The sequence below is a fragment of the Brassica rapa genome, chromosome A08, assembly GCF_000309985.2.
Source record: "Brassica rapa cultivar Chiifu-401-42 chromosome A08, CAAS_Brap_v3.01, whole genome shotgun sequence".
Lineage (NCBI taxonomy): Eukaryota > Viridiplantae > Streptophyta > Magnoliopsida > Brassicales > Brassicaceae > Brassica > Brassica rapa.
The window spans coordinates 20,375,181-20,399,063 of NC_024802.2; the positions used below are offsets into that span (position 1 = coordinate 20,375,181).

Here is a 23,883-nt window from a genome sequence, read left to right on the forward strand (position 1 = left end):
GTATATACTCTGTACACATTAGACAATACAGTGCTAACCGGTTTGAAGCTTGGGGTCGTCTCTTCCCGCCCTTCTTTCGCAGCTTTTCACTTCATGTGTGTTTTTGCATTCGTGTAAAAACCATAGGGTTCTTTAAAGTAACAGCATTAACAGATGAATCAAATAGAATAATATTATATGAAGAATTTCATAGGGATGGACTGTTAAATAACTGAGAAAATAACGAAATTTGTATATTATGTTCGGTTTATATATTTGTTAAGAATTTATGACTTGTATATCAAAAAATATATAATTATCCTAGACTTCATTAAGATTTATCTATAAACTTTTCAACATTTATCTAATGGAAGTTGGCAAGGAAAACCTCAAGCAAGTAAATTGAGCAATGGAAGAGTAGAGCCTTACATAAGAGGAAAACTTGTTTATATTCCAAACAAATCTCCAGAGGTGTCTGCTAACAAATTAAATATCAAACCAGTAGAAAACAGCATTGAGAATTTGAGATTGAAAACATCTGTAAATCGAGATTCCAAATGCTTCTTAAACTTAGTTAGATTCAATGTGCTTCTTGACGATGTTGAGTGCAGTCGTATCCTCACCGTAGTCCTGAAACAGCAAAACGCAAAAACCCATTAAGTACAAGACCAGATACAAGAAGAAACGATATTGTTGTATGGATTTATTGACATGGATGTATATACCTTGACCACAAGACAGGAGCATCCAACAACCTTTCTAGCATTACCCTCAGAGTCAATCTTACAGAGCTGAAACAACATCAAGGGTTCAATTTTTCAACCAAACATTCACTCAGAAAAAAGGAAGCTTTTAAGCTATGAATATACGGAGAGACACAGTAGAAGAAAGACTTACACCAGCCCATTCGCCGAGGGTCTTGGCACTTGGAACAGTAAGCAAGTTGATGTTGTGATCAGCACATAGAGCCTTAACAAGCTTGACGTAATCTGGCTGGTTACAGTCTTCAGCCAAAACACAGAGCTGAGCAACACGCTTCTCGATAAGCTTAGCGCTCTCATGGAGACCACGAACAACACCACCATGAGCACGAGCCTTCCTAAGAGTCAACTCCAATGCAGTCAACAAATCCATATCCTCTGGGATTATAGCCGCTGGCTCAGCAACGGGAGGAACAACAACTGGAGCAGCAGCCTCATCACTAAATAAATAAATAAATAAAACACGATTCAGACAAAACATCTACATCGAATCTCATCAAGTGCCTCTAACTAAAAAACATAGATTTAATTAAACCAATTAAACCGAAAACTTTAAATCCTAGTTATTCAGAGCTTACCCCGACATGTTTGTCTCTTTGAAATGCCTTTTAAACTAAAAGTGCCTTTGTTATCTGCCAATATAAACCAAACCACATCAGTCTCCTAGGAAACTGTAACAGATCAGGCAATCAAACACATGGGTCAGATTAGAATCGTGCGTACCTCAGAGACGAAGACGGCTGCAGCAGAAAGAAAGGTGTGAGGAGAGAGTTTTAACTAGTCACAGTACTAAAACCCTAATTTCACCCAAACAAAACATCTGACGTAATCATTTGCATAGCTGGGCCACGTATTTGGGCTTTTACTGGTCCATGAAATATTGTCTTTTAGGCCCAAACAGTGTGTAGATCACGTGCCCACTTGACTTAGAACATGTGGGGCTCAACTGTCAAGTGTGGGGGTGCGAAACAGAGGATCAGGGGCCCCACAATCTTCGTCATCCTCGAGTTACTTACTGGTTACGTAAAAATGGAACCGACACGCAGAAAACTATGTCCGAGTCTCCGTACCAACTCTCTTCTTCTTCTTCTTTCGATCTGACCCGGTTTTACTTCTCTCTTAATCGAATCAATTGGTTCGCATCGCATCTTCCAGGGGGGAACTTGAAGGTTTAGGGTTTACGAGGAGGAGGAGGAAGAAGAAACCGTGATCTGTTTTATATCTAGACGAACCCATTTTTTAAAAAAAGGAGAGATTTTTGATTGATTCATAGGACTCAATGGACATTCCTAGCTCTTGGGATGAGTTACGGAAACAGGTAAAAATCTTCTACAAATTCGAAGCTAGTGGATATTTTATTTAAGGACAGAACTACGAAGCTAAGCTAGTATCGTCTGAGATTTTGAAACATTGGGTTTTAGTTTTTGGGCAGCTCTCAGTCTCACAGATGGTTTATTTTTCCATTGGTTACAAATGCAATGTTTAAAATGCAATTGCTTTTCTGATACTTAAATGAAGATGCTTTGTGTTGTGTGCATTTTGAGTCCCACAGGCTAGAAAGATTGAAGCTCAGCTTGACGAGCAGATGCATTCATACCGCAGACTTGTTTCCACAAAGTCTGACGGTGCAGCGAGTGATCTCGAAGCTGGGATTGACTTGCTTCTAAGGCAACTTCAACAAGTTAATGCTCAGATGCAAGCGTGGGTTTCTTCTGGTGGCTCTGAGATGGTCTCTCATACTTTGACTCGACATCAGGAGATCCTTCAAGACCTCACACATGTAATGGTCCATTTAATAATTACTTCATTTTGTTTGGCTTGGGTTGATTATGTGCTAACTAGCACTGGAATGTGTGTTATCTTTGTATGTATAACTATTTCAAAAAATGCAGGAGTTTTATCGACACCGCTCCAGTCTTGAAGCAAAACAAGAGCGTGCTTCACTTCTTGAGGACTTTAAAGAATTTGATCGGACTAGACTAGACTTAGAAGCTGGGGATGGGTCGTCAGAGCAAGCACTGCTCAAAGAACATGTTGGTATCAACCGCAATACCTCGCAGGTACCGTTTGCTTAGACTTTACATCTGTATCACACACACCTTATGTGAACTGACTATTATATAAAACGGTAGTACAGATGGATGGTGTCATTTCACAAGCTCAGGCAACGCTCGGTACACTTGTGTTTCAACGTTCAAATTTTGGAGGTATCAACTCAAAGCTGGGCAATGTCACGAGTCGTCTACCCACGGTACAAAGAGCTTTCCTTTCTCTTTTTTAGCTCTTTTTTTTTTTTTTTTTTTTGATCAACCTCTTTTTTTTTTTTGCTATTTGCTTTCTTATTGTATGGCTATAACTCACTCTACAATACTATGGTTAAACTTAAACCCGCTGCAGGTGAACACTATTCTGTCAGCGATAAAGAGGAAAAAGTCCATGGATACAATCATTCTTTCACTTGTTTCAGCTGTATGCACATTTCTCATATTCATCTACTGGTTAACCAAGTAAAATTTGTTTCGATTCATATATCTGTTATCATTAACGTTCTAGAAAATATAATATTTTGTGTAGAGAAAGCAAACTTCATCCCTATCTTTGCAGTTTAGAAGAGCTTATACAACCAATCTATTTCTCTCATCGTATTCTGGATTTTTTTTAGCTGTGTATTATGTTGCAACATTGGACCAATTCAAACACTGGATAGTAATACAACTGGATATAATATTTCAGAACATTATGTGGTTCCCCTCTTTTGAATGAGTTTTTCTGATGAAGTTTTGAAGGATGAGAACTGAAATTAAATTTTGCTGAATCTGTTTGTTGAGTCCAATGATCCTGTAAACCAAACCGATACAAGGCGTTTAGTCAGTCAATACCGGACTAAACCAGAGACCTAAAGAGGGTTTGTAAAAGACAGGTCTGAGAAGATTACTCACCCGAGTAAATGACTTGAGGGGATTCATAAAGATGTTAAGCTTTCAGGCTTGTTTTTCACGAATCCACTCAACAAAATTGTTGAGAAGCAATGGCCATGCAAGCCCTGGATTGTATTCCGACATGTCCGGGAAACTTATCTGTAAATTGTTTCAAACGCTTGTAGTTAGTTGATGAAAGTGCCAAGCCGGGAACAAAAAAGAAATAGGAAAGATACCTCATTGCAGAACCTGTAAAAGCCCATCCATTGATCCATGTATATGACTTTGTAGTCGTTTTGTATCTGTTGTCAACACACACAAAACCATTCATAACATTTAGGTAATGAGAAAGTATGAGACTCTGTTAGTGATGAAGACACCTTTAAATAGTCGAGAAAGTAATCAACTTGGGGTCGGAATGTAGATCCCATGACGATATCTAGGAGTTGACATATAGTCTCTATGTCTACGCTCTTCTGTTCTTCCTCTGAATTGAAAAGCAAACAAAAGATCATACAAACATAAAAAAGAGGAGATAAAGAAATACAAATATAGAAGCTTTGGTTAACCTTGTTTACCTGTTAAAGAATAGGTAAAGGCATAAGCATAGAAATCTGCAAAATTTGATGGCCTCCTAACCTTAAAAGAAAGAAACAAACAAAAAAAAAAGCTTTAGCATGGTTGAGTGCTGAGAAGATGACAATGAATACAAAAAAAAATATAACAAGGAAAGCAGAAGACTTTGAACCTCTTTCTCGAGCGCGGGAAGGGCTTTCTTCAATTTATCAATTGTATCAGCCCTTAAAGCCATAAGGCCTCTTGTCCATTCCTCCTACAGATGTACATCAGTAAAAAGGTTATCGTACCAAACTTGATTGTGAGTATCAAAGGTAAGAAGGACATATAGCTACTCTTACCTGTGTAAAGTAGCCTTGTTTCTCAGCTTTCATTTTCCTGCCATGTGAGAGTTTAAATTGTGCTAAAAGAACAATAAAAAAAAATAATACATATATTACAAAAGTTTTGAGGGATAATAGTGGTTACCAAGCAAGCATCAAGATTCGGATATCAGTACGAGAGACATCCAAATCGGAGCAAAGTAACTCTATTCCTTGCGGGCTGTTCATGTAACATATCTATATTAGAGAGAAGCTAGAATGATACTAAACGGAGCTTTGGAAAGAAGAGTCAGTTACTTACTCAATGAGATTGGAATACTTATGATACACCTCAATGAGTGAATTTATGGCGGATTCCAATTCAGTGATGTCACGCGAAGCTGAACCAATAACAAAAGTTAGTTAGACAAAAGTCATAAACAAAATCAGAAACGTCGAATAAAAAAAAAAAGCCTGTGATCAACGCAATAGAGTGTGTTCATTTTTTTCAAATATGTTCATCACCAGCATAATGATACATAAACCATAGAGGAGAAAGAGAGAGACCCATGGTGGACGATGTGAATGAATCAACCTGCTTTCTTCTTCGATGCACACAAACAGAGACAAAATAAGTATTATATATGCAAGAAAAAGAGAGAGGGAGAAGGAGATAAGATTTAAACAATCAAAACTTCAGAAGAGGAAAGAGTGAGAGAGAAGAGGCGCCACAACCACAAACGAAAGCTTCTAGATATGGAGAACAAGATATCTGAGTGACGAAGAGGCACCTGATTGGAAGAAAAGATAGGGGGGGGGGGGGGACTAAAAAAAAGAAGTAGGAAACATACCTCATTGCAGAACCTGTAAAATCCCATCCACTGATCCATGTTTATGACTTTGTAGTCGTTTTGGATCTGTTGTCAAACATACAAAACCCAATCATGAAATTAGAATGTGATTATTAAATATTCTGGACATGAGAAAGTATGAGATTATTGAGTGATGCAGACACCTTTAAATAGTCCACAAAGGAGTCAACTTGGGGTCGGAATGTAGATCCCATGACGGTATCTAGAAGCTGAGATATGGTCTCTATGTCTATGCTCTTCTGTTCTTCCTCTGAATTAAACAGTACACAAAGATAACACAAACACAGAAAGGTGGTGACATAAAGCCGTGAAATACAAATATCTCTCATGCAGATGAAGCTGTTAATTAATGTTACCTGTTAAAGAATAGGTAAAGGCATAAGCATAGAAATCAGCAAAATTCGATTGCTTCCTGACCTTTAAGAGGCAAAAAAGAAAAAAAAAACCTTTAGCATGGTTGGGTGCTGAGAAGATAAGAAAAATAAAACGAAAGCATAAAACACTGAACCTCTTTCTCTAGCTCGGGAAGGGCTTTCTTCAGTTTATCGAGTGTAACAACTCCTAAAGCCACAAGGCCTCTTGTCCACTCTTCCTGGGTAAAGTAACCTTGTTTCTCAGCTTTCATCTTCCTATGATGATCGAGTTTAAATTGTGCTAAGAGACCAATAAAAAATACATATTTGAGGGATAATAGTGGTTACCAAGCAAGCATCAAGAATCTGATATCAGTACGAGAGACATCCAAATCTGAGCAAAGTAACTCTATTCCTTCAGGGCTGTTCATGTAATATATATATATTAGAGAGAGGCTCAATGCTACTAGGAGGAAGATACATGGCTTGAAAAGATGTTATTTACTCGATGAGATTGGAAGCTGTATTGGAATACCGATGAAACACATCAACTATTCCTTCCAAGTCTTGTTCATCCACAGCCCTACTCGAAACTGAACCAATAACAAAATCAGAAACGTTAACAAAGAGCAACAGCTGATTAAAAGTCCTCTGATCACGCAAGAGAGAAGCTGATTCGACGAAAGAATGAGCTCAATTGTTCAAACAAAGATCATACATGTTCATCTCCAGCATAATAATTACACATAAAACCCTAGATGAGAAATAAATAGAGTAATGGTGGAAGAAGATATTAACTATTCAGTCATAGCCTTACTCATGGTGGAAGAAGATATTAACTATTCAGTCATAGCCTTACTCGAAGCTGAACCAATGACCAACAAAAAAAAAGAAGTTAAACAAGAGTCAGCATAATAACTGCACATACGCCCTAGACTGATTTGATTCAATATTCGGAGAAAGACAGAGAGACAAACCTGATCCGTGGTGGAAGATGTGATTGAATCCAACGTCTGTTTGACCTGCACCGTCTAGTTGCCTCGGAGAAGAGTGTCCACTCGAATTATTTCCATTTTTAAATTTCATAAAATTAGATTAGATAATAGTATCAGGAGGCCAAGCGGAGCACATGATCTCTATTCTCTAAGGTCCACCATCACCGTTGTCGTAAGTGCATTTCTTTTCTTTTTTGTCAACGTCGTAAGTGCATTTCTGACACCAATTTATGTATTTTTAGAATAAAAATGTTTCAATCCCACTCTATAATTTATTTTACAATGAAATAAAATATAAATTTACTCTATATTTATAAAATAATTTTTTTTGTTCATTATTCTATTTTGTTTCTTTTAAATGCCATTAGAATAGAACCTAATTTTCTTATAAAGTTATTTTAAAAAAAAAGCTAGAGTCCGGAAACCAACGTATACAAAATGGATACAATATTTCAAACATAATAATAATGTGTCTCTCCCCTCTATTGAAGTTGATCACAATTCACATGTAACAACCGTCATATAATAAAGGTTTGCTGAATCTGGTTGTTGAGCCCAACGATCCTGCAAAGACTTGAGGACCACTGTGTTAAGCTTTCAGGCTTGTTTTTTCACGAATCCACTCAACAAAATTGTTGAGAAGCATGGCCATGCAAGCCCTGGATTGTATTCCGTCATCTCCGGGAAACTTATCTGTAAAATGTGATAAACAATTCTATAGTTAGTTGATGAAACTGCCAACCAAGCCTTGGAACTAAAATAGGAATTAATGAAACATACTTCATTGCAAAACCTGTAAAAGCCCATCCATTGATCCATGTTTATGACTTTGTAGTCGTTTTGGATCTGTTGCCAACCATAAAAAACCAATCATGGGATAATAAAACATTTTGGTCATGCATGAGACAAGTATGAGATTTTAAAAGATGCAGCAGACCTTTAAATACTCAACAAAGTAGTTAACTTGGGGTCGGAATGTAGATCCCAAGACGATACCTAGGAGTTGACATATAGTCTCTATGTCTATGCTCTCCTGTCTTTCCTCTGAATTGAAAAGCAAACAAAAGATCATACAAACATAAAAAGAGGTGATAAATAAGCCGTGACATACTATATCTCTCATGCAGATGAAAGCTTTGATTAATGTTTACCTGTTAAAGAATAGCGACAGGCGTAAGCATAGAAATCTGCAAAATTTGATGGCGTCCTGACCTTAAAGAGACAGTAAACAAAAGCGTTAGCATGGTTAGTGCTGACTGCTGAGAAGATGACAATGAATATAAGAAGAAGAAAAAAGAGCATAAAACTCTGAACCTCTTTCTCTAGCTGGGGAAGGGCTTTCTTCAGTTCATCAATTGTATCAGCTCTTAAAGCCTTAAGGCCTCTTGTCCACTCTTCATGTGTAATATAGCCCTGTTTCTCAGCTTTCATTGTCCTGCAATGTGAGATTCAAAGTTGTTTTAGGGAAATGTAACTGTTGTTAAAGAACTATTAAGAAAATGTTCCATGGATCAAATAGTAAGTACCAAGCAAGCATCAAGAATCTGATATCGGTACGAGAGACATCCAAATCTGAGCAAAGTTTCTCTATTCCTTGAGGGCTGTTCATGAAACATATACAATTAGAGAGAAGCTGGAATGATACTAAACGAAGCTTTGGGAAAGAAGAGTTAGTTACTTACTCAATGAGATTGGAAATTGTATTGCTATAATTATGATACACGTCAATAAAACAATTCAAGGCGTGTTCCAGATCCGTAAGCTGAGCAGCAGAAACGACAATCATAAGACTCATAACGAAGCAGAAACGTCTGATACAAAGCATAGTGATGAACGGTGAGCTTCAACTGTTCAAACAAAGATCAGACATGTTTTCTATCACCACCAGCAGCCAATCACAGGCTAATTATGATTTATTTAATCCAAATTTCAGCATAATACTTACCCTTCAAAGCCCTAGACAGGATTTGGTTCGATGAGCCGTGGTGGAAGAAGATGAGCTCTCCTGCTACAACAAACAGTACAAAATCTATGGCTGCCTGTGGTTTTGCATTTCAATAAGTTTATTATAGTCATGATTAGGTTTTCTAGTTGCCTCCAAAAAGTAGAGTGTCCACTTATTATTTGAGTGCAGTATGAGTCACATTTTAACCTTTTTCTTGCATTATGGCTCACTTCCCACTTGAAAGGCACAAAACTAGAGAGATTGTGTATTTTTTTTGCCCTTATGAGCCAAACTGGTTGTACAGAAAATGTATGATTGTATGAATAAAAAAGATATTCTTTCATTTGATAAATGAGATTCTTATTAAAAGGGCATATTAGGTATTTGTTCATCTTAAGCACAAAGTGACCCGTTATTATGTACAAAGTCAAATTGTGACTTTACGCGTATTTTTTTCTTATTATTTTCATTTTTCCATCCATTAAATTAGATCAGATAATTTTATAAGAAGATGAAAATAATGACTTGGCAAGTAGAAGACAAGTGTGAGTGATGTGGATTATGGTGAAGTTGTTTCTGACTCTTCTAATTGGTCAGATATCTATCCACGACAGCCTCTGAGATTTCATTTATAGATGCTCATCATCTACTGTCCCCCTAAATCTCCTCTTTGGCTAACGAACCGTCTCGCCCTGCATCGCAGTTAACCGTAACAAAAATCTCTATATATACTATATATTTATACGTATTTATAATTGCTAAAACCGCATCGCAGTTAAACCGCTTGTCCCGCACCGCTCAAACCGCAGTTAACATTTCTGAGACTTTGTTACTTTTTATCAGAAAAAAACAACAGAGAGAACAAAACACACACAAAAAAAAACAGAGGACATTTTATGGCGATGGCTGTCTCCGGAGCTGTGCTCAGTGGCCTTGGTCCTTCGTTCCTCTCCGGAAGCAAGAAGAGTGCCGCCGCATTAGGAAGCGGCGTAGGCTCTACAGCAGCGAGAGTTGGCCGGAAAACTCTGATTGTCGCCGCCGCCGCCGCTTCTCAGCCGAAGAAATCGTGGATCCCCGCCGTTAAAGGCGGCGGCAACTTCCTCGACCCTGAATGGCTCGATGGCTCGTAAGTCTAATAAACTCAATTCACTCCGTTACTTAACATTAACCATCGACAATGTATGATTCTTAGTTTCGTGAACGATCATTTTGCTCGTAGCTCTGTTTCTTACGTGAATCCTTTTAAAGTTTAGAACTTTATTTGCTTTCAAAAAAAAGGTTGAGAACCTTTTTTTTTTTTTTGATAAAAAAAGTTGAGAACTTTATGAGTCAAATGTGAATGGTTTTGACAGGCTACCCGGAGATTTCGGGTTCGACCCATTGGGTCTCGGAAAAGACCCGGCTTTTCTGAAATGGTACAGAGAAGCAGAGCTGATCCACGGCCGGTGGGCGATGGCGGCGGTTCTCGGGATCTTCGTCGGGCAGGCATGGAGCGGCGTGCCGTGGTTCGAAGCCGGGGCTGATCCACGAGCCATCGCGCCGTTCTCGTTCGGGTCCCTTCTCGGGACGCAGCTGCTTCTCATGGGTTGGGTGGAGAGCAAAAGGTGGGTCGACTTCTTCAACCCGGATTCTCAGTCAGTTGAGTGGGCCACGCCGTGGTCGAGAACCGCAGAGAATTTCGCGAACTATACCGGTGACCAAGGGTATCCGGGTGGGAGATTCTTTGATCCGTTGGGTTTGGCTGGGAAGACACGTGGCGGTGTTTACGAGCCGGATAGGGAGAAGCTGGAGAGGTTGAAAGTGGCGGAGATTAAGCACTCTAGGTTGGCGATGCTTGCTATGTTGGTCTTTTACTTCGAGGCTGGTCAGGGGAAAACGCCTCTAGGTGCTCTTGGTTTGTGACTTGTAAGCATGTATGTTTGAGTCTGTAGTCAAACTTGATTGTCACCAAGTCATGAGTTTAGCTTGCGAGAGTCCAAATCTTTTATACATTTACTTGTTGCTCGAATAGGAACTCGTATGCATGCGAGATCAGGTAAAACAACAAAGAGCAAGTAACAAGCAAGTCGTTAAAGAAAATGCAGCAGGTACTAAACATGATCACTCTTTTGAAAAGACAACACAAATCTTTAACAAAGCACATCTATGTGCAGGCTGAATCAAAAAAAGAATGATGATATATAACTACAACACAGCCATTAGCCATTAGCCATTAGCCATCAAACATTAGTATTCTTTTATCAGCAACACGTTAAAGACTACGCATAACTGTAACTAAATATATGATATGGTAAGTCTATAAATTGATAATCGTCGTCCCCTGCCATTGCCTCTGCGGAAGGACAATAATAACAGTGGAGACGAGTTTGAAATATTTTTGAGTTTTGCTATATGCTTTTTCTCACAAATATTAGAGCATCTGCATCAGTGAACTCTCCACGAGGTTCACACAGATTTCCAGAAAAAAAAATATCAAAATAATGAATAGTGTTGAACTCCATCTCTTCCCAGTTCTTCCCATTGAACTTCTGTCCAACGAGTTCAACACTGTTTCGCGGGCTCCACGACACGTGGCGGTCCGCGATTGATTTGATTATTATTATTATTATTATTTTTTAAATCAAACAGTAAAACAAAAATAATAATAAAAAATTAAAAACATAAACCCCAAAAGAAGTTCACTGATGCAGATGCTTTTAGGTTCAGGACCTGCTGTAAAAATTAAGGGGTTGTAGGCGATGTATTGAAATTTTAAGCTATTTTTTTTTTTTACAAATTTGGAGGTTATAAAAAAATTTGTGAGAACTTTTGTCAATATAATTTTCTTCAAGAATTTTGGGAGCTTAATATCAATATTTCGTAACCGGCTATGATTAGTTGTACCGAGTTTTTTTCTCTTCCCTTGCATTCCTTACATTTTGATTTTATGCTTGTCAAAAGATTTACATGTAATTTAATAGTGATTAATTTATCTATTACATAGCTGATTTTTTTTTTTTTTGAACAATACGTAGTTGATCTTTAGTGGAAGATTCTCATACAAAAACGTTTTAATAATACACACAGTTTGCCGGCAAGAAAAAGGTAAAACACCAACCAATAAAAAAAATTCATTTATTTTGCAAATATTCCTAATTGGTATGCTTTAAAAGAGTTGAGACAAACAAGTTTCCTTCCTCAGCGTTTGTCCAGATCTTATATATCACTCAAATTCATTCCTCAATCAAGCTAAACCCTAAATCCAGCTCAAAAAAAAATTCATTTCTCAATCAAGCCGTAATCGCTGGAGCAACCGTCACCCCCAAACGCGAAATCGCCTCGATAGTCTCTGAATTTGAGGTGAAAATTTTCGAATCTCTCTTTTTTTCGATTCCCTTTGAGAAATTCCCGAGAAGACATACTATATCGCATAGATGAACTTTATTGGTGTGATTGAGTATCCTTATTTGCTTTTCCTGGATTCGCGTTTTGTGATATGCTACTTGAGCTTTGAGTCTGTGGCTTTCTGCTACGAGCAGGAAACAATAGAGTTGGTTTTTGATCTGTATAGGGTTGATGATGATTGAGCAAGATTCTGCTCATTCTAATCCATTTAGTGTGGAATGATGGGTTCTTCTTTGTCTTGATTGAGTTTATAATAAGTCTATGCTTACTATTTTTTGCTCTTCATGGCTTGTAAACGTGTAGGACACTTGGATGGATAATAACAATTGGAGGCCTTCCCTTCCAAGTGGAGATCCTGCCATGGAAACAGGTGACTGGAGAGCTCAGTTGCCACCTGATTCACGCCAGAAGATTGTCAACAAGATGTAAGCTTTAATACTGGTGTTATGTCTCTGTCAAAGTTTTTTCATCAGAAATACAAGGATGATATGGTTTTAATAGTTCCTTGACTAATAATCCTGTTTTTTTTCCTACTTATTTACTTTGCCACTTGCGTAGAATGGAAACACTAAAGAAGCACCTTCCATACTCTGGACCAGAAGGGATTAACGAGCTCAGGAGAATTGCTGCCAGATTCGAGGAGAAAATTTTCAGCGGTGCTGTTAACCAGGTAATTAATAGGCTGCTCAATATTTGGTTAGTGTTTGGTAAATGTTGAGATTTGTGAGGCTATGCACTCCGCAACATGGAAAAGAGCGACTTTTAGTACCTGGAAAGCTTATACCATATATATGTTGACTGTAGAGATGAAATCCTTCTATACCTTCCTGATTTACTTTAATTTCGACTTTCAGACTGATTACCTTAGGAAAATATCCATGAAGATGCTGACTATGGAGACTAAATCGCAAAATCAAGCTGGCTCTTCCTCAACTATCCCTACCGCTAATAATGGCACATCCATGGATTCATGTAATCACAATTGTCAAGCATGTTTTGCTTAACTCTGTTTATCCGTTTTTTTTGGATGACCGTTTCTCTAATTCTATGCTGTTTAACCTTTCATTGAATAGTACCCACCAATCAAGGGAACCTTCTTCCGGGAACGTTACCAAACAATCAATCTCAAGCACCTCAGCCGTTGCTGCCACAAACCATGCAGAACAATACAGCCTCTGGAATGATGGGTTCTTCTGCTTTACCATCCTCCATGCCGCCGGTTTCTTCCATGACCCATAATAACGTCGCAAGCGTTGTGAACCAGAATTCCAATATGCAAAATGTAGCCGGAATGTTGCAAGATTCATCTGGCCAACATGGGCTTTCATCGAATATGTTTCCTGGATCCCAAAGGCAGATGCTGGGCAGGCCGCATACTATGTCTTCACAGCAGCAGCAGCAGCAGCAGCAGCCACAGAGTGCACAATATTTATATCAGCAACAGCTACAGCAGCAACTTCTCAAGCAGAATTTTCAGTCAGGGAATGTTCCTAATCCCAGTTCGCTTTTGCCATCACACATACAACAACAGCAGCAACAACAAAATGTGATGCAGCCCAATCAAATGCATTCGTCTCAACAGTCTGGTATTCCAACATCTGCGACCCAGGCCTCCTCTGTGAGCTCAGCTCCTCTACAGGGTCTCCACACAAATCAGCAATCAAGTCCCCAATTACCTGGGCAGCAGACTACGACACAGGCTATGCTTCGTCAGCATCAGTCTTCGCTGCTAAGGCAACATCCGCAATCACAACAAGCCTCTGGAATCCATCAGCAGCAAACTTCATTGCCGCAGCAGTCAATTTCTCCTCTACAACAGCAGCAATCCCAAATGATACGGCAACAAGCTGCAAACAGCTCAGGCATCCAACAGAAGCAGATGATGGGACAGCATCTTGTTGGGGATATGCAGCAGCAGCAACATCAGCAAAGGTTACTGAACCAACAAAATAATATGATGAACATGCAACAGCAGCAGCAACCACTGCAGCATAAGCAACAGCCACCGGCCCAGCAATTAATGTCTCAACAAAACAGCCTTCAGGCTACGCAACAGCAACCACTGGGCACTCAAAGCAATGTTACCGGATTGCAGCAAAGCAATGTTACCGGATTGCAGCAACCACAACAACAGTTGCTCAATTCCCAGGTTGGCAATTCGAACTTGCAGACTAACCAGCAGTCGGTGCACATGTTATCACAGCCAACGGGGATGCAACGAACACATCAGGCTGGCCATGGCTTGTTTCCTTCTCAGGGCCAACAGTCACAGAATCAACCATCCCAACAGCAGATGATGCCCCTTCAGTCGCATCATCAGTTAGGTTTGCAACAGCAACCTAATGTGCTACAACAGGATGTGCAACAAAGGCTACAATCTTCAGGGCAAGTCACAGGTTCCCTGCTTCCACCTCAAAATGTCGTGGACCACCAGAGACAACTATATCAATCCCAAAGAGCCCTTCCAGAGATGCCATCATGTATGTTTTTGCATCCTTGTGAATACTTCGGTTCTTATATTTTTTCATCATCTATAAGCAGGATCTGATGTTGAACAAACCCCATTTTTATTAAATTTAGCATCGCTTGACTCGACGGCACAGACGGAAAATGCAAACGGAGTTGATTGGCAAGAGGAGGCTTTCCAGAAGGTAATTTTCTCTTTTTAAGTTGGTAATGTTTCGGCTTCTTAGTCTTGCTGCCAGCACCCAGAATTATTTGAGGTAGATAGCATTAGGCTGCTATACCTTCACCAATTCTGTCCACGCTTATTAAATCTCTAAGAGATAGATGCAACAAGGCAGTCGATCTAACATACATATCTCCGTATGAGTAAATCGTATGACCATATTGCTCGTCTTTTGCAGATCAAAACAATGAAAGAGGCGTACTTGCCAGATCTTAATGAAATCTATCAGAGAGTTACAGCCAAGTTGCAGCAAGTAAGTTATGGTTTTTTTACTTGGAGAATTGTTTGCATTTATAAGTACTTCGAAATAGTAGCAACTAGCAAGTACCTTATGAATTCATTGCAAAAGTAGTTCGATATTGCAAAAGAAGTCATACAACTTTAGAATCTTGTTGTCCATTTAGTAAAAAAATTGCTCTTGTCACTCATATTTTTACTGACCGCCCCCTGGAAAGTAATATCGGATATCTGTGTTTCTTTCCTAACCCACAAAGGTGGTAGCTTGCGTCTATTTGATTGTTTCTTTTCTTGTTGAGTACCTTCCTTTTGTTTTCTCTCGAGCAGGATTCTCTTCCACAGCAACAAAGATCAGAGCAGTTTGAGAAATTGAAACAATTCAAGACAATGTTGGAGCGAATGATACAATTCCTATCCGTTTCAAAGACCAATATCGTGCCTGCATTAAAGGATAAGGTGACTTTTTATGAGAAGCAGATTATAACTTTCTTAAATATGCACAGACCGAGGAAACCCGTACAGCAAGGGCAGCTTCCGCAATCTCAGATGCAGCCCATGCAGCAACAACAATCTCAGAACGTTCAAGATCAGTCTCATGATAGCCAAACAAATCCGCAGATGCAATCAATGAGCATGCCGGGTTCTTCTGGGCAAAGGGCACAACAGAGTAGTCTGACAAATATGCAGAATAGTCTTCTATCATCTCGTCCTGGAGTTTCAGCTCCACAGCAGAACATTCCCAGTTCCATGCCAGCTTCTAGTCTAGAGTCAGGCCAAGGAAATGCACTGAATAATGGCCAGCAGATTGCCATGGGATCCATGCAACAAAATACTTCTCAACAACAACAAGTAAATAACAGTTCTGCATCTGCTCAAAGTGGGTTAAGCACACTGCAGTCTAATGTTAATCAAACCCAGTTAAGTTCCAGTTTGCTTCAGCAACAACACATGAAGCAACAGCAAGATCAACAAATGACGCAGCAGTTCAAACAGCAGTTTCAACAGCGCCAGATGCAGCAGCAGCTAAAGCAGCAGATAATTCAGCAGCAGCAGCAACAGCTACAAGCAAGACAGCAAGTAGCGCAAAATGATATGAATGATTCGACAGCGAGGCAGGGAATGAATGCCGGCCGTGGGATGTTTCAGCAACATTCTCTGCAAGGTCAGCGTGCTAACTATCCCCTTCAACAGTTAAAACCAGGATCCCAGCTCCCTGTTACGTCGCCTCAACTTATGCAAGGTCAATCTCCTCAGATGATACAACAACATCTGTCTCCTCAGATCGACCAGAAAATTGCGATGTCATCTGTCAACAAGACGGGAACTCCATTGCAACCTGCAAACTCCCCTTTTATTGTCCCATCTCCTTCAACCCCCTTGGCACCGTCCCCTATGCAAGTTGACTCTGAGAAACCTTCTGGAGCTTCTTCGTTGTCAATGGGAAATACTGCACGCCAACAAGCAACTGGCATGCAAGGTGTAGTTCAGTCCCTTGCGATTGGCACTCCAGGGATCTCTGCCTCTCCTCTCCTTCAGGAGTTTATTACTGCTGATGGAAATAATTTAAATCCTTTGATAAGTATATCTGGAAAACCAAGTGGGGCTGAGCTGCCTATGGAACGCCTTATCAGAGTGGTAAGTAACAATTACTAACTTTTGAAGGTTATATATTGCAACAGGAGAGCGTTATCGCTGCCATCTCTCTTTTGTAGTAGAAACATTGTTCTGGTCGTGATGTATGCTTTCTGTTGTTTTCAGGTGAAGTCCATCTCACCACAAGCACTTTCTTCTGCAGTAAGTGACATCGGATCTGTTGTAAGCATGGTTGATAGAATAGCTGGTTCAGCCCCAGGGAACGGTTCAAGAGCTTCAGTTGGCGAGGACTTGGTTGCAATGACTAAGTGTCGTCTCCAAGCAAGAAACTTCATGACGCAAGAGGGAATGATGGCGACCAAGAAAATGAAGCGTCACACAACCGCGATGCCATTAAGCGTTTCTTCATTAGAAGGAAGCGTTGGTGACAACTACAAGCAGTTTGCATGTTCGGGAACATCTGATCTGGAATCTACTGCGACTTCAGATGGCAAGAAGGCAAGAACTGAGGTATGGGTTTTAGTTAGACTTCCCTTAGTTTCAGAAGCACAATGTTTCAATTTTAAACATATTGAGGACACAATCTTGGACTGCAGACCGATCATGCCCTTTTGGAGGAAATCAAGGAAATAAACCAGCGGCTGATAGATACAGTTGTTGAGATTAGTGATGATGAAGATGCTGCTGATCCTAGTGAGGGAGTAACAGCAAGGAAAGGGTGTGAGGGAACAACAGTAAAATTTTCGTTTATAGCTGTTTCTCTCAGCCCAGCCTTGAAGGCTCATCTCTCATCAACCCAAATGGTAAGCATTAGCATGGTTATATCGTTAAGATTCTGTGGAAAAGAAATCATTTCATTATCCTTATTTCAAATATGTTGTGTGCTTCTGTCAGTCTCCTATTCAACCACTGCGTCTGCTGGTACCTTGTAGCTACCCCAACGGCTCTCCATCTCTCCTGGATAAACTCCCGGTCGAAACCAGGTACAAGCAAAACTTTTACCATAGTCCAAAGTCAGCTCATGTCTCTAGAAACATCTCTATAAGAAACTGGATCATCTTCTGAGCTTAACGTAACATGGTGTGGTTCTTTCTTGAACAGCAAAGATAACGAGGACCTCTCATCCAAAGCTATGGCAAGGTTCAACATTTTGCTAAGAAGTCTGTCACAGCCTATGTCGCTCAAAGACATAGCCAAGACATGGGACGCTTGCGCTCGGACGGTGATCTGCGAGTACGCACAGCAGTTTGGTGGTGGAACTTTCAGCTCAAAATACGGTACTTGGGAGAAATACGTAGCCGCTTCCTGAATCTCTGATGGGTCTCTTTCATCATATGCCATAACAGTAAACTCTGTGATTTACACGTTGTCAAAAAGTATTTAAATCATGTCATAAACTGTAGAAAATCCCACGTTGCCCACCGCTTGTTGTATAGTATAAGTTTGTATCTTCCAACGATATGATTGGGAGCTTTATCTATAAGTCAAAAGCTTATATGTTGTATAACTGAATATTTTTCAATCATGTTCTGTATCAATGAATGTTCTTAATGGGGATGTTTGTTCTTTATCAAAATCCACCAAACTCTACGACTTATAATTTAAGATGATGATGATAGTCTTTCATGGGAACAAAGACACCATTGTTGAGCAGCTTCTGCTCTGTTATCTTTGCCAGTAAACCGCATTACAACTAAACATTTGCTTTTAGCGTTAGTCAAAGGATAGCTTCTATGTTTTTATAATAAAGCCCTCGTAAAACATTATAATTTCAAAAAGAGCCCTGAAGTTCTCTTTCTCTACACTTATCTCCCCCAAAGAGGATCAAACCTTAAACCTCTCAAATCTCTCGTCTTCCCAAAACGAAAATGACAGGTTCGATCTCGACCTCATGGCTCTTGTCGTCTCCTACGAACTCAAAACCCCTTTCCACCTCAAAGTCCATCACTTTCCTCCCCACACTAAACCCACGACTCAGCCCAGATCGATTCCCCTCGAGATCTCCGTCACCCTCACTCCAAATCCGAGCCGGAATCCGCGAGCTGCGAGAACGAATCGACACCGTGAAGAACACTCAGAAGATCACAGAAGCGATGAAACTCGTGGCAGCAGCCAGGGTTCGCCGAGCTCAAGAAGCCGTCATCAATTGCAGACCTTTCACCGAAGCCCTCGTCGGGATCCTCCACTCGATCAACCAATGCGCTCAATCGGAAGACGTCGACTTCCCTCTGAGCAACGTAAGGCCCGTAAAGAGAGTCGCTTTAGTCGTCGTCACCGGCGATAAAGGCTTGTGCGGCGGTTTCAACAACGCAGTGATCAAGAAAGCTAATTCACGTGTTGATGAGTTGAAGCAGAGAGGGATAGAGTGCGTTGTGGTTAGCGTGGGGAAGAAAGGGAACGCGTATTTTAGCAGGAGAGATGACGTGGAAGTGGATAAATGTATCCAAGGAGGAGGCGTTTACCCCACGGCTAAAGAAGCTCAAGTGATCGCTGATGACGTGTTCTCTTTGTTTGTGAGCGAGGAGGTGGATAAGGTCGAGCTTGTCTACACAAAGTTCGTGTCTTTAGTGAAATCCGATCCTGTGATCCACACTTTATTACCGTTGACATTGAAAGGAGAGTCTTGTGATGTGGAAGGAGTGTGTGTTGACGCTATGGAGGATGAGATGTTTAGGCTGACGAGTAAAGACGGGAAGCTTTCTGTGGAGAGGAGGAAAGTTGAGGTTGAGAGGCCTGAGATTTCGCCGTTGATGCAGTTTGAGCAGGATCCTGTTCAGATTCTCGACGCGATGATGCCTTTGTATTTGAACAGTCAGATTCTGAGGGCGTTGCAGGAGTCTTTGGCGAGTGAGCTGGCGTCGAGGATGAGTGCTATGAGTAATGCGACGGATAATGCTGTTGAGTTGAAGAAGAGTCTGACGGTTGCTTATAATAGGGAGAGACAGGCTAAGATCACTGGAGAGTTGTTAGAGATTGTTGCTGGAGCGGAAGCTCTTAGAGGGACTTAGTTAGAGTATATTTGTGTTAAACCATTTCTTGTTAGTGTAACAGTCTCATGGAAGAATAAAGACATCATCTAATACCGACAAAAGACTGATACTTAAATCTCATTTGTCTCGAAGACCAAAACAATACTCAAGTACTTGTTGGATTTCTAAAATCTAGACAGCACAAAAAGAGAGAGAAGCATCATTTGGTTTGGTTCTTTAAATGAGCCTCATCAACAAACGAAAAAAGTTTTTAACACCTACGCAAAAACAAAACAAGAATGGTAAAAAAGAGGCTTTGAATCCATCTTCATCATCATCTTTCTTCTTCACTCAAGAGTTGAGTTTAGAGGTACTTGAACAGGATACCACCATGAGTGGCAAAGAAGGGAGCAAAGACGAGAGACTCAACAGCCATGAGCTTGATCAGGATGTTCAACGAAGGTCCTGAAGTATCTTTCAATGGGTCTCCAATGGTGTCTCCAATCACAGCTGCCTTGTGTGGCTCTGAGCCCTTTGGTCCAAGACTCTTCGCGTGCTCTGATACACCAGCCTGAAAACAATTCTCAATGCTTTAAGGTTTCTCTTAAAATGATTTGACTTGAGCTATATGATTAATCAGTTATGTACCTCAATGTACTTCTTAGCGTTGTCCCAAGCACCACCAGTGTTAGATGCAGAGATGGCAATCTGTTTATACACATGAACATTAATGAGCATATGTTTTAAGTACATTTAGTTATTCACATAAAGATCATACCTGAACACCGGAGACAAGAGAGCCGGCGAGAACACCAGAGAGAGTCTCAACACCAAAGAAGAAACCAACAATGAGAGGTGTGAGCATAACAAGGCAACCAGGAGGAATCATCTCCTTAATAGAAGCGTCAGTGGAGATCTTGACACAAGTGGCGTAGTCAGGTTTCGCGGTACCTTCCATGAGTCCAGGAATAGTGTTGAACTGCCTGCGAACTTCTTCAACCATCTTAAGCGCCGCACTTCCCACGCTCTTCATCGTCATAGCCGAGAACCAGTAAGGAAGCATGGCGCCAACAAGCAGCCCAATGATAACCTTTGGTGTCAAAACATCTACGGTGTGGACTCCTGCACGGCTCACAAAGGCACCGAACAGAGCCAAAGAGACCAACGCAGCAGAGCCAATAGCGAATCCCTTTCCAATAGCGGCAGTGGTGTTTCCAGCTGCATCAAGAGCATCGGTTCTTTCGCGGATGCGGTGGCTCATTCCAGCCATTTCAGCAATACCACCAGCGTTGTCACTGATGGGACCGTAAGCATCAATCGCCAAGCCGGTGGCGATGGTACTGAGCATCCCTAGAGCAGCAACGGCAACACCGTACATAGCAGCAAAGCTGAAACTGACGAATATACTGACAGCAATGGCAAAGATTGGAATGATGACGGATTTGTAACCGAGAGCTAGGCCGAATATAACATTGGTGGCTGCACCGGTTCTGCATGAATCTGCAACATCTTGCACAGGGCTGCAAGAACACAAGGACATTAGAGTTTGTCCTACTTCAGTTTCAAAAAAATGCATGTTTTAGGAAAAAAAAGAAAATTGTTTCAACAGATATATTTTTGTATCTTCAATGCATTTAAAAAAATAATAATGATTGATTGTAAGCTTCAAAAAAATTAATTACATTTACTAAATTTTTATTGGTTTAAAATTATGGGAAAGATAATTACAAAAATATAAATTTAATACTAAAATCTAATATGTTTTATTAAAAGAAATTTTCAATTTTACCACAAGTTTAATGCCACTTTTCCACTTTAGACTTAAAAAATAAAATACTTGTAAAAAGTTTAAAACATATATCATTTTGAAAGAGAATGGAGTAATCAAATATGGTGAAAGTAGTTTCTTACCTGTATGCGTTGCTAGTGTAGTATTCAGTGACAAAACCAATGATGAGTCCAGCCCAAAGACCAACACAAACACACAGGAATAGCTGCCTGGAAATCCAAAATTTCGACACACAATTAGAATAATACACCTTATTCATCCACAACTGCAGGAAGAGAAGGGTTCTTACCAATTCTGAACGACTTTTTGTGTTCCAAAGTTGAAGATGGTGAAGGAAGAAGGCAAGCCAACCCATGAGACAACAGCAATACCAACAGTCATGATAACGGTAGAGATGATAAGCTGGTTCTTCAACGCTGGCTCAATTTCCTTAACAGCCTTAATCTCAAAGAAGTCGGTGGCGAAGAGAGTTGTGATCAAACAAACCAAGATTCCCATTGAGCTGATGAGCAACGGGTAGCACATGGCAGTGAAATCATGGTTGATTCCAAAGGAGGAGATGGAAGCAACAACAAGTGCAGCACATGATGCTTCAGCGTATGACCCAAAGAGATCAGATCCCATACCAGCAATGTCACCAACGTTGTCACCCACATTATCAGCAATAACCTACAACATAAAACGACAAAATTAAGATGAAAAAAAGGCAAAAGCAGGGTCTTGTCTAAGCATGAGCACATTTATCCGAAACAAAAGAACCCAACCAAAATAAGGAAAATAACTGACACCGCTATAAGAATTTTTAAAATACAGATTATGTAAATAAAATATCAATTATATTTAGTTTTTAAATTACTAAATATCCTAAAAAACAATTATCCGGAGTTTTACGTATTATCCAAAATTACCCAAAAAAGCAGAATAATTGAGAATTGGTTTACATATCTCTAGAACCAAAAACCGAAAAACCCTAATCGAAAACCGAAAACTGAACGCCCATATATACTCTTGTCATACAGTGAAAAGATGTACTTACAGCTGGGTTCCTCGGATCATCTTCTGGAATATTCCTCTCGATTTTACCGACAAGATCAGCACCAACATCAGCTGCTTTAGTGTAGATCCCACCACCAACACGGCCAAAGAGAGCCATGGAAGACCCACCAAGACCATAACCAGTAATAGCCTCAAAAAGACCTTCCCAGTCATCACCGTAATAGATCTTGAACACATTAATAGTAACGTAAAGCACCAATAGACCACTAGCAGCAAGAAGGAAACCCATCACAGCACCGGACCTGAACGCAACAATGAAAGCCTTCCCAACGCCCTTTCTAGCTTCCAAAGTGGTTCTAGCGTTAGCGTAAGTGGCAATCTTCATGCCGAGGAAACCAGAGAGCACAGAGGTGACCGCACCGAGGACGAAAGCAATGGTGCTGAAAGCTGCGGTGGCTAACGCAGGCTTGCAGGTTTTGGTCTCGTCGTAGGTGCAAGGCTTGTTCTCTGTGCTGAATCCCTCGACCGAGCCGAGGAAGACGAAGATTATAGCGGCGAAGATCACCATGAAGACGCCAACGTATCTGTACTCCGTGAATAGGAATGAAGTTGCACCTGTATCCAAACACACACCAATCAGATCACAAAGTTATTTCACTTTAAAGCAAAAAGAAAAAAAAAAGTTATTCACTTTTCCGACAAGACAAGATTCTGTTATGTTCCAAAACGTACTTATCATTACAGGACCTAGGAGAATGAAACATAGCCAGATCTAAAGAAACAAACGTGAGATCTGAATCAAAGTTTCACGAGATCTCTTTACCTTCGGAGATTGCTGTCTGAATCTCGGCGCATTTGGCGACGACGCTTTGGTCGTTAACACCTTCCTCTTCCTCGATGAGGTAATCTCCGTAGCCATTCTTCGAACCTCCGGAGGAAGACGACGACGCGCCTTGGTCAGCGGAGACTCTCACGCGAGAGACGATGAACCATTGGAAGAGAGAGAAAGCGATGCCGACCACCGCGCAAACGGGAATGAGGATCTCCGTCCAGAGCTCCGGGAGAAAAGCTGACGCCACCATCGAAGATAAGCTCGAGAGAGAGAGACAACAACAAAAACAGAGAGAGAGAGAGAGAGATGGGAAGTGATTCGATGAGAAGAGAGATGAGAGACTTTAAACAAGTGATGATGATGCCGTGTCGTTTTTATAACACTACGAAAGTCTGAATCCAGTACGGTTAGTTACACCGTTATTTACGCTACACCCCCTGTGATTTTTTTTAAAAATGTTTTTGATAAGAAGGCGCGTGGATGTGACGATGCAAGTTGTCTGAACACAGATCTCGTTTCAGTCAGTTGTTTCAGACACGAACGCCATTGGCCAATTCTCGCCGTTGATTTTAGAGCTTAAAACAACGGCTACGTGTACATCATCAATACGTTAACATTCCATTCGATCGTGAAGTAATTATTGTCTACGTGGTAATTGGTAAAAACCACTACTACTAATTAGTTTTCTTTATT

At 40.4% G+C, this 23,883-nt stretch overlaps 7 protein-coding genes and 1 pseudogene across 19 annotated transcripts; 4 read left to right on the plus strand and 4 right to left on the minus strand.

The window, feature by feature from the left end:
- Window positions 1-361: 361 nt before the first annotated feature.
- Window positions 362-1,545, minus strand: LOC103836011 (40S ribosomal protein S12-2). The gene is made up of 5 exons (XM_009112218.3): window positions 1,464-1,545; window positions 1,319-1,372; window positions 877-1,180; window positions 705-770; window positions 362-609 (listed from the first exon to the last, which is right to left on the minus strand). The coding sequence occupies exons 2-5, from the start codon at window positions 1,324-1,326 to the stop codon at window positions 550-552; spliced, it is 438 nt and encodes a 145-aa protein (XP_009110466.1). The 5' UTR covers window positions 1,327-1,372; window positions 1,464-1,545; the 3' UTR covers window positions 362-549.
- A 213-nt stretch (window positions 1,546-1,758) lies between these two features.
- Window positions 1,759-3,335, plus strand: LOC103836016 (Golgi SNAP receptor complex member 1-1). Its single transcript, XM_009112222.3, has 5 exons — window positions 1,759-2,058; window positions 2,293-2,520; window positions 2,633-2,800; window positions 2,878-2,991; window positions 3,138-3,335. The coding sequence occupies exons 1-5, from the start codon at window positions 2,020-2,022 to the stop codon at window positions 3,249-3,251; spliced, it is 663 nt and encodes a 220-aa protein (XP_009110470.1). The 5' UTR covers window positions 1,759-2,019; the 3' UTR covers window positions 3,252-3,335.
- Window positions 3,317-7,058, minus strand: LOC103836014 (DCN1-like protein 4). Of its 13 annotated transcripts, XM_009112220.3 has the most exons (18): window positions 6,739-6,952; window positions 6,579-6,626; window positions 6,267-6,354; window positions 6,110-6,184; window positions 5,917-6,000; window positions 5,765-5,825; window positions 5,552-5,658; window positions 5,388-5,453; window positions 5,104-5,141; window positions 4,859-4,937; window positions 4,703-4,777; window positions 4,576-4,612; window positions 4,407-4,490; window positions 4,237-4,297; window positions 4,039-4,145; window positions 3,895-3,960; window positions 3,680-3,817; window positions 3,317-3,578 (listed from the first exon to the last, which is right to left on the minus strand). In XM_009112220.3, exons 8-17 carry the CDS (start codon window positions 5,390-5,392, stop codon window positions 3,722-3,724), a joined length of 648 nt encoding a protein of 215 aa, XP_009110468.1. In that variant the 5' UTR covers window positions 5,393-5,453; window positions 5,552-5,658; window positions 5,765-5,825; window positions 5,917-6,000; window positions 6,110-6,184; window positions 6,267-6,354; window positions 6,579-6,626; window positions 6,739-6,952; the 3' UTR covers window positions 3,317-3,578; window positions 3,680-3,721. The 13 variants fall into 13 exon arrangements, 9 of the variants coding, with proteins under 9 accessions (XP_009110468.1, XP_033132716.1, XP_033132718.1 ...); XR_004450081.1 differs by lacking the exons at window positions 3,317-3,578; window positions 3,680-3,817; window positions 3,895-3,960; ... (1 more) ...; window positions 4,237-4,297; window positions 6,579-6,626 and having other exon boundaries at window positions 4,453-4,490; window positions 5,104-5,138; window positions 5,917-6,037; window positions 6,739-7,058; XR_004450079.1 differs by lacking the exons at window positions 3,317-3,578; window positions 3,680-3,817; window positions 3,895-3,960; ... (1 more) ...; window positions 4,237-4,297; window positions 6,579-6,626 and having other exon boundaries at window positions 4,453-4,490; window positions 5,917-6,037; window positions 6,739-7,048.
- Window positions 7,059-7,136: 78 nt separating this feature from the next.
- On the minus strand, window positions 7,137-9,193 carry LOC103836012 (annotated as a pseudogene).
- A 338-nt stretch (window positions 9,194-9,531) lies between these two features.
- On the plus strand, window positions 9,532-10,692 carry LOC103836017 (chlorophyll a-b binding protein CP24 10B, chloroplastic). Its single transcript, XM_009112223.3, has 2 exons — window positions 9,532-9,827; window positions 10,054-10,692. Exons 1-2 carry the CDS (start codon window positions 9,598-9,600, stop codon window positions 10,601-10,603), a joined length of 780 nt encoding a protein of 259 aa, XP_009110471.1. The 5' UTR covers window positions 9,532-9,597; the 3' UTR covers window positions 10,604-10,692.
- Window positions 10,693-11,777: 1,085 nt separating this feature from the next.
- Window positions 11,778-18,161, plus strand: LOC103836018 (mediator of RNA polymerase II transcription subunit 15a). The gene is made up of 12 exons (XM_009112225.3): window positions 11,778-12,040; window positions 12,389-12,510; window positions 12,644-12,755; window positions 12,940-13,057; window positions 13,159-14,565; window positions 14,666-14,736; window positions 14,953-15,027; window positions 15,339-16,646; window positions 16,770-17,114; window positions 17,201-17,407; window positions 17,499-17,587; window positions 17,706-18,161. The coding sequence occupies exons 2-12, from the start codon at window positions 12,398-12,400 to the stop codon at window positions 17,911-17,913; spliced, it is 4,053 nt and encodes a 1,350-aa protein (XP_009110473.2). The 5' UTR covers window positions 11,778-12,040; window positions 12,389-12,397; the 3' UTR covers window positions 17,914-18,161.
- Window positions 17,912-19,698, plus strand: LOC103836020 (ATP synthase gamma chain 2, chloroplastic). Its single transcript, XM_009112227.3, has one exon. It carries the CDS (start codon window positions 18,473-18,475, stop codon window positions 19,610-19,612), a length of 1,140 nt encoding a protein of 379 aa, XP_009110475.1. The 5' UTR covers window positions 17,912-18,472; the 3' UTR covers window positions 19,613-19,698.
- A 239-nt stretch (window positions 19,699-19,937) lies between these two features.
- Window positions 19,938-23,440, minus strand: AVP1-1 (pyrophosphate-energized vacuolar membrane proton pump 1-like). The gene is made up of 7 exons (NM_001301975.1): window positions 23,182-23,440; window positions 22,399-22,973; window positions 21,652-22,031; window positions 21,485-21,571; window positions 20,352-21,093; window positions 20,222-20,281; window positions 19,938-20,144 (listed from the first exon to the last, which is right to left on the minus strand). The coding sequence occupies exons 1-7, from the start codon at window positions 23,438-23,440 to the stop codon at window positions 19,938-19,940; spliced, it is 2,310 nt and encodes a 769-aa protein (NP_001288904.1).
- Between the last annotated feature and the right edge of the window lie 443 nt (window positions 23,441-23,883).

Coding starts and splice junctions, on each gene's coding strand:
- LOC103836011 (XM_009112218.3), bottom strand. Junction 771..876: donor CCCTCGGCGAATGGGCTGGT/GTAAGTCTTTCT, acceptor ATGTTGTTTCAG/CTCTGTAAGATTGACTCTGA. Junction 610..704: donor GCTCCTGTCTTGTGGTCAAG/GTATATACATCC, acceptor TTGCTGTTTCAG/GACTACGGTGAGGATACGAC.
- LOC103836016 (XM_009112222.3), top strand. CDS start 2,020: ATGGACATTCCTAGCTCTTGGGATGAGTTACGGAAACAG. Junction 2,801..2,877: donor TCAACCGCAATACCTCGCAG/GTACCGTTTGCT, acceptor ACGGTAGTACAG/ATGGATGGTGTCATTTCACA. Junction 2,992..3,137: donor TCACGAGTCGTCTACCCACG/GTACAAAGAGCT, acceptor AACCCGCTGCAG/GTGAACACTATTCTGTCAGC.
- LOC103836014 (XM_033276822.1), bottom strand. CDS start 6,847: ATGAAATTTAAAAATGGAAATAATTCGAGTGGACACTCTTCTCCGAGG. Junction 6,185..6,266: donor ACAGCTTCCAATCTCATCGA/GTAAATAACATC, acceptor TTACATGAACAG/CCCTGAAGGAATAGAGTTAC. Junction 4,298..5,916: donor TTCCCGAGCTAGAGAAAGAG/GTTCAGTGTTTT, acceptor CTTTCTTTTAAG/GTTAGGAGGCCATCAAATTT.
- LOC103836017 (XM_009112223.3), top strand. CDS start 9,598: ATGGCGATGGCTGTCTCCGGAGCTGTGCTCAGTGGCCTTGGTCCTTCG. Junction 9,828..10,053: donor CCTGAATGGCTCGATGGCTC/GTAAGTCTAATA, acceptor TGGTTTTGACAG/GCTACCCGGAGATTTCGGGT.
- LOC103836018 (XM_009112225.3), top strand. CDS start 12,398: ATGGATAATAACAATTGGAGGCCTTCCCTTCCAAGTGGAGATCCTGCC. Junction 12,511..12,643: donor CAGAAGATTGTCAACAAGAT/GTAAGCTTTAAT, acceptor CCACTTGCGTAG/AATGGAAACACTAAAGAAGC. Junction 14,737..14,952: donor AAGAGGAGGCTTTCCAGAAG/GTAATTTTCTCT, acceptor CGTCTTTTGCAG/ATCAAAACAATGAAAGAGGC.
- LOC103836020 (XM_009112227.3), top strand. CDS start 18,473: ATGACAGGTTCGATCTCGACCTCATGGCTCTTGTCGTCTCCTACGAAC.
- AVP1-1 (NM_001301975.1), bottom strand. CDS start 23,440: ATGGTGGCGTCAGCTTTTCTCCCGGAGCTCTGGACGGAGATCCTCATT. Junction 21,572..21,651: donor CAAAAAGTCGTTCAGAATTG/GTAAGAACCCTT, acceptor TTGGATTTCCAG/GCAGCTATTCCTGTGTGTTT. Junction 20,145..20,221: donor ACGCTAAGAAGTACATTGAG/GTACATAACTGA, acceptor AATTGTTTTCAG/GCTGGTGTATCAGAGCACGC.